At 37.6% G+C, this 7,524-nt stretch overlaps 1 protein-coding gene across 1 annotated transcript; it reads right to left on the reverse strand.

Moving 5' to 3' along the window:
* Positions 1-464: 464 nt before the first annotated feature.
* Positions 465-6,948, reverse strand: LOC101670425 (RNA polymerase II elongation factor ELL2-like). Its single transcript, XM_004774244.2, has 2 exons — positions 6,875-6,948; positions 465-2,490 (listed from the first exon to the last, which is right to left on the reverse strand). Exons 1-2 carry the CDS (start codon positions 6,880-6,882, stop codon positions 600-602), a joined length of 1,899 nt encoding a protein of 632 aa, XP_004774301.1. The 5' UTR covers positions 6,883-6,948; the 3' UTR covers positions 465-599.
* Positions 6,949-7,524: the final 576 nt, after the last annotated feature.

A 7,524-nucleotide genomic window follows, 5' to 3' on the forward strand; every position in this document is an offset into this window, starting at 1 on the left:
AAGTAAACTTAATGAAATGAAAATGTGTACTGTTTGAAGAAATCATAGTATTTTTCACAAATTTCTAAATGTCTATGTTTTAAGGTTGCTTTTGCATTAAACTTTAAAAAAAGACACTAGCATTTCATATTATTCATTATAAGTTTTTATTTTTATCCAATAGGATTTCATATTACTCATAGGTTTTTACTTTTTAAATGTATACAAGTTTTATTCAAAGATACTGGATCCTTGGTACTTTTTTTTTTAAAAGGGAATGAAAACACTTATGTATAAAAGGAATCAGATGAAACAGCTTCGAAGTTACAAAAAAGCAAAGTAAAAGGAAGAAAATGTAAATAAAGAAAAATAAAAATAACATAAAATTAAAATAAACATAAATCAAATAAACAAAATCAAATAAAATAAATAAAAAATAAAATAAACAAAAATATCAAAAATGAAAACTAAAATCAAAAGGAACATAAAAGGAAAGAAAATTTTAGATGGTACTACTGTTTCAACAAAGTGGTTTTATCCCTTTAGAATCCTAGAACAAGCAATTCAGAATTTTAAATAAGATTATATGTATTTATTCTGATCCTAGCTCTGTTTCATTGCTATGATTTTACGTGCTTCTGGTCATAATCATTTATTAACCTTTTAATGTGAACCAGCTTGTTATAAAGATACTGGCATCTATGTTTTTCTGCATAATAATTGGGATTAATCTGCTTCATCTTCTGATATTCTAGAGAGATTTTCTTATTAATATCTTGATATTCTTTTGAGTCTGGAGAAAGGTGCTTCCTCTTTGAATCTAGGTTAATAAATACTCTAGATAAAGTCAGCATCTTGGAATACAAGCCCTGATACTCATCATATTCTAGTCTAAACTCCTGCTCATACTGCTGACGCTGCTCGGAGGAAACTATTGGGGCGTAGTTAGCCAGAGAACCTGGGAGCCCGGATGCTGCACTAGTCTTCCTGGAAGCAGTGCACACCTCTTTAACTTCTTGTTTGGAGTCTGGCTTTGCACCTTCACCTTGTCTTTCCCGATCTGTCTCCTGTCTCCCCATCATGTCAATGTCGTACTCTCGGTCCTTTGCTTTGCGTTCAGTAAATGTATATTCAGACTTCTTATCAGACATCAAGGGTTCTGTCTCCATAGGCTCTGGGTATGTCATTTGAATTGAGACAGAGGGTACTGTTTTCAAGGGAGGATGTTTAGCCCCCAGGCTCCCTGAGATGTTTGTATTTTCACTAAACCTGGCAATACGGGGACCTAGAGTCTCAGGTCTTTCTACGTTGCCCCAGTAATTGCTGCCAGAACGTGCAGGCTGAGGAGGCTGTGAATAGGGAGGGTGGGTTGTGGGCAGCGGAGGACGGATGGAAGAGGCAGTCGCCTCAAAACGTCCCGAGAGCCCAAAAGCAGATTTTGCACTGGTGTTCATCACACAGCCATTCGGTGTTGACTGTATTCCGGTGGAGAGGCGAGATATTCTAACTTTTCTCCTTGACAAATTAATAGCTGCATTAGAAAGTTGTTCCCGAGATATTGCATCTCTACCACAACCTACAGAAGATTCTGTGGAATTGGTACCCGCTGCATTCTGTAATGCATCTATTTTTCCGGAAAGCACCAACTCCAGTGACTGCCTCTCTACTTCGTTATACCCTGGCCAGTCTTTCTGGAGCTCCTTAAAGACGTAATCCTTTAAGGTATATGAGAAATTCTGAGTATTTAGATTGGCTACTTGGTGCAGAATTTCCCCAAGGGAGTTCTTGTCATTTTTGGTAATGCCGTCTTTCTGCAGTCGAATGAGTAGTTCGGGTTTTTTATAGTCCTTCAGCGCCAGCAAGTGAATCACCCTGTCCCTGTACGGCCTCAGGTGGACACTGCTACCAATTCTTGACTTTCGAATTGTGTATGCAGGGTTAATAGGAGCTGTTCTTTTTCTCTCGGGCACTGGATCTGGGCTGACTTGAGGTGCTCTCCGAACTGGCATTCTTTTCTCTAAAGACGGTTTTCGGATCGTTTTCCATTTGTTGCTCCTTCCTTCCTCTGCCTGGATCCTTCCTACTTGTGTCGTCTGGTGGGAGTCGGTTGCTTTACACATCATACTATCCTGCATCAAGCTCAGGCAATCAAACTGTGAGGGGCTGTAGCTTGAGACAGTTTTTTGGGTATCGTCTTCATGGTTGTCTTTATTCACATCCGACAACAAAAAGCTAAAGTCGTATATATCAGTGGGTGAATCATCTGGGGGGGTTTTGATAAGCTCTTGGAATTCTTGAAAATGAAGAGAAGCTTGAGGGCACCCTGTGTTCTCATGGTTGTTGTAAGAGTCAGTTGCCCAAATGGATGGTCCGGGAAGCTGCATAGGCAGCACAGTGACATTGTCCTGCCTGGGCTGTAAGCCATCTGCCTCCTTTACTGCCACCTCTCCTTCATTGTTTAACAGTTGCTCCAGTGCTCTAATGCCCTCAAAGTCTGCCGTATAGTCATATCTGTGAAGATCAAAGTTCAAATGGTAAAATAATTTAGAAAACAATAACTCCTTGGCAATAAAAAAAAAATGTTACTGCTATCATTTCTAAAACTGTAATTCTAAAAGATTTTTCCCAACAGAACAAAGGCAAGAAGTACTTGGTTGAGATAGAACCTGGAGAGCTAAAGCTGGTTATAAAGATCTTATCACTTTCCAATGTTGTCCTATTCACCTCTTAGTCTGTCTTTAGGAGGAAGTCTTACCTTACTGGAAAGTAATTAGTCTCTGAGCTCAGTACATATAAGTCATCTCCTCCCAGTAAACCCAACATCAAGCCGAGGTTCTTGGTGAGGGGACTAATGAGGCAGTAGAGGCTTATGGAAACTAGAGAAGAAGGCTTCCACACAGCATGATTAGAAGTAAGGCATCCTCGCATTTACTCTCACAAGCAAGTGGGGTGTTGAGTCCTTTCTGGACTGGATCTTGACCCATCAACCACAACTCTCATTTTGTATTTTGTATTCATTTCGTATTGGTAGTGTGTAAAAGCCAGATGCTCTCATAAAGCCTACATTCTTGCACATCCACCCACTCTTCTTTCATACTACAGCCACTCTAATTTAGGCCAAGAACTTCTTAGCCAATATTACATACTCTTCTTAACTTGATTTCTTGCCTCCAACCTTTTCTTGTTCTAGACCATATTCCAAATTATCAAAAATGACTCCAACCAACTTTGCTTTAAAACAATTGATGGTTCCCACCACTTAAAGAATAAAGCTAATGAAAAGGTACTCAACATCACTAATTGTCAGTAAATACAAATCAAAACCACAATAACCTAGAATGTTAGAAGGGTTATGATAAAAAATAGAAGAAATAAGAAGTGTCGGTAAGGGAAAAGGAATGCTTGTATACTGTTTATGAGAATGTAAGTTGGTGCAGCCACTGTGGAAAACAGTATGGAGATTCCTCAATCAGTTAAAAATAGAAATACCATTTTATCCAACAGTCTCACTTTGGAGTATGTACAAAAGAAAGAGAGAGAGAGAGAGAGAGGGGAAGGAAGGAAGGAAGGAAGGAAGGAAGGAAGGAAGGAAGGAAGAGAAAGAAAACGAGATCTCAAAGAGTTATCTCTACTCCCATGTTCATTGCAGCACTATTTACAATAGTCAAGACATGGGAAAAAAGTGTCCACCAATGGATGAATGGATAAAGAAGATGTGATATGCTTATATTCTACCATGAAAAAGAAGGACATTCTACAGTTTGTGACAAGGATGGACCTAGAGGGCATTATGCTAAGTGAAATAAGTCCAAGAAAAATACCGTAACCCTATATTATCATCTATATGTTGAACTTGAAACAGAGAAACTCACAGAAATAGACTAGAATGGTAGTTACCAATGGCTGAGGAGGAAAAAGGGAGGTATTAGTCAAAGATATAAACTTCCAGTTATAAGATGAATAAGTTCCTAGGGATATAATGTAAAGCGCAATGGTTATAGTCATAGTACTGTATTTTATAGCTGAAAATTGCTAAGTGAGTAGATCTTAAATGTTGTCACCACCAAAAAGAAATGGTAATTTGATGATATGATGTAGGTATTAGCTAATGCTATGGCAGTAATTATTTTGCAATATATAAATGTATCAGATCAATATGCTGCATACCTTAAACTTACACAATATTATACATCAATTCTATTTCAATAAAGCCAGAAAAAGGAATAAAATTTTAAAACAGTTTGATGTGACATATGAGACCCTTCTTATTCTGGCCCCAACCTACCCTAAACTTTGTGCCATGTATCTGAATGCTACATTGATCTACAATTCCCTGAATATGACCCCAAACTTTCCCTATGGCAGCCTTTCACTTGATAGTCTTTCTACTCACTAATGTTTCTCCCCAGATCTTTGCTTGCACTCTTCCTTCATTCAGAGTCCTTGGACAACCATTCTAAAATAGTAATACATGCTCTCTTTCTATGTTATCACCGGAAAATTATGTTACATAGATCTGTTTACTTAATGTAAGTCACCCTTTCCAGAATATGAGCTTAACGCAGGCTTGGATTTTATCTGTCATTTGCACTGCCATATCTCCATTGCCTAGAACAGTGCCTGGCACACACACTAAATACTCAGTACATATTATTTGAGCAAATGAATACATCAGTGTATTGATGTTTGTGGAAGAAGGAATAAGAGTACCTTTGCATTTCTCCCAGCAAAGCTATATTACTGTCACATCAAGAAGTTATATTAAGTCTGTTAATGTCCAAGGACTGTTCTGTTCTTTAAGATGTTTTTCATGATTCTATTAACTTTATGGTATATTTGTATTTTAAATCACTGCTGCAGAGAGAATGCAAAATACTTCTGCAGAAAACCAATGACCTGCTGAAGTACAGTCAGCAACATAGTGTTCTAATGTATGCACAATGCTTGGTTTTATTCTTCCCGGAGACCTTGAGTAGACACAGGAAGAAATCACATATCTTTCAGTATGTTTAAGTCTGCAACCTCCGGGAGAATAAAATATTTCTAGGGTAGTCCTGTGCCCAGTGGAAATAACAATAACAAAATATTCATTAACACAAGACTGGGAAGTGGGACACATTATGACAACAAGTACAAAATGGTATTGATAGACATGAAAGAAGACTTGAGAACATGAAGAATTCACGATTTCTGAAAAGAAAACTCCACACTGTAAGAATGCCGAGCATTTTTTCAATTACCAAATGCATTTAGTACAATTACAATAACAACTTGAGCAGAATTTTTTTCTTTGAATCTGTCAAAACTATTCTAAAATTCAACTGCAAAAAGGAGAGCAAGAACAGAGGGTTAACCCTACCTGATATTTATCACATCAAGACAGAATGAAGGGAGTCAGGAACTAGCAAAAGAAGAGATTGAAAGTCAATGAAAATGAAAAGATATCTGAGACACAGAGCCCAGGAATTAAACAGATGATTTTTTTAAAAATATTTTATTTGAAAGAGAAAGAGATAGTGACAGAGAACACGAGTGAGTGGGGAGGAGAGGGAAAAGCAAACCCCCTGTTGAGCAGGGAGCCTGGACACAGAGCTGGCAAGGACCATGGAGTCATGATATACCATATTATAGAATGAATTTCAAGTACACGGAAGAATTAAAATATGAAGCCATAAGACAACAAAAGGCTTGAAACTTGAGAGTAATGGCAACAATCACATAGAAAAATATAAGCATAATGTATTGCACACAAAATAATTATCACATAAAGAACACTCAAATTTTATCTCATCAAACCCCCAAATTGGTATCAAAATAAGCAAGGCTTGAAGAATCACATTTGATTTCTCTGTCTCGGGGTACACAGGATAATATCACAATTGTGACCTAATGCGCACTGCTGCAAAGATATTTGTTTGCATGGGCTTTAAGAAAAAGCTATTTCATCAAACTATTGAACACTATCCTAACTTTCTGATTAACACAATATTAATATCATGATAATAATATAATAAATTATATTCCAACAAAATTGAATATCTCTTCTAAATTGTCTAGCTTGCCATGTTGTACCATGAATAGGTGTTTATTTCGAAGGCACTATGTGACTGGATGGAAATAACAAATAAAATCACTACACAACTCATATATTTTGAAAGGTCATTGGACAATTGCTGTCCCATTTTGGCAAGCCACTCATAAATCTACCTGGCTCTCTAGCAAATGCTGATGCACTTAAATGACAAAACATGATTAATCCATCTCAAAGTAATATACAGTTGACTCTTGAACACAGGGGTTAGGACTGCCAACCCCCTACACAGTGAAAAATCCACATATAACTTCTGACTTCCTGAAAACTTAACTATGAAGAGCCTAGGGTTGACCAGAAGTCTTACCAATAACATACCAGTTGATTAGCACACATTTGTATATGTATTATATATTGTATTCTTACATAAAGTAAGCTATCAAAAAGAACACTTATTAAGCAAATCACAAGGAAGAAAAGGTATATTTACAGTCCTACACTGTATTGATCAAAACCAAATCCAAGTATAAGTGGATCCACACAGTTCAAAGCTGTGTTAAGGGTCAACCGTACTTACTTCTTATTACACATTATTAAGACTTCAAAACCTGCCTTTGACCACTGAGGTCACGCCACTTAAACTAATGAGCCCACCAACCCACACACTCTGGGCTACCCTGTGTGAAAGAGCAGGAGGCACAGGGAACCACTAGGCCTGTATCTCACTGAGACCCACTCTTTAGCCTGCTTGCCAGCTTTGTCGTAAAACATAGTAACCAGTTAAATCCAATTTGAGTCACTCTTGCCAGTTATCAAACCTCTTGAGGTCTGGCCTAATTTAGAACTGATTCTACCACTTCTCACCCATCCATTGTTTTGGGTCATCATCCAAAGCACAAGCTCCAAGGGAGCTCTACTCTCTTCTCTGTGTGCCCGCACACTGCTTAGAATTTCCTTTGCTCCGGCACATCCCTACCTACAAGAACTCTGACATCACAGTTACCAGTGTTCTTGAACATTCTCCATCTCTAAATTTAAAGTGAAATTCAACTTTCCCCAAGGATGATACTTTATCTAGAGCTCTGCAAAGGAAACCCACTTGTTTTCTCTGACTCTATATACCTCAGGGTTGATACATACATATATGCCAGGTGCACATATGCTCACATGTGTGCTAACGTTAATGGCTTTGACAGGCAACATTCCCCCTAAAATTTGAAAGCACAGACTTGATGTATTATGTTCATGGTTTTGGTCCATGCTTCAGTGTATCTATATGCTCTGATTAGAGATGAATCTTATTCTTCAGGTGACTATAATCTTGATTTTTGATTCAGTATTTTATAGCCTTATGGAATCATCTCTTCCATATTCTCAAATTGCTCCTCTCATAATTGTCACAGTAATCTGCAGTAGTGCTGTGGTATGTTTTTCTGAGGCTATAACTTAACAGAATATAAGTCCAGAAAGACAATTGGAAACGCTCTCATTAAACCAGCATGTAGACTATGATT

This window comes from Mustela putorius, unplaced genomic scaffold (genome assembly GCF_011764305.1).
Source record: "Mustela putorius furo isolate JIRA1106 unplaced genomic scaffold, ASM1176430v1.1 tig00003899_pilon_pilon_pilon, whole genome shotgun sequence".
NCBI classification, from domain to species: domain Eukaryota; kingdom Metazoa; phylum Chordata; class Mammalia; order Carnivora; family Mustelidae; genus Mustela; species Mustela putorius.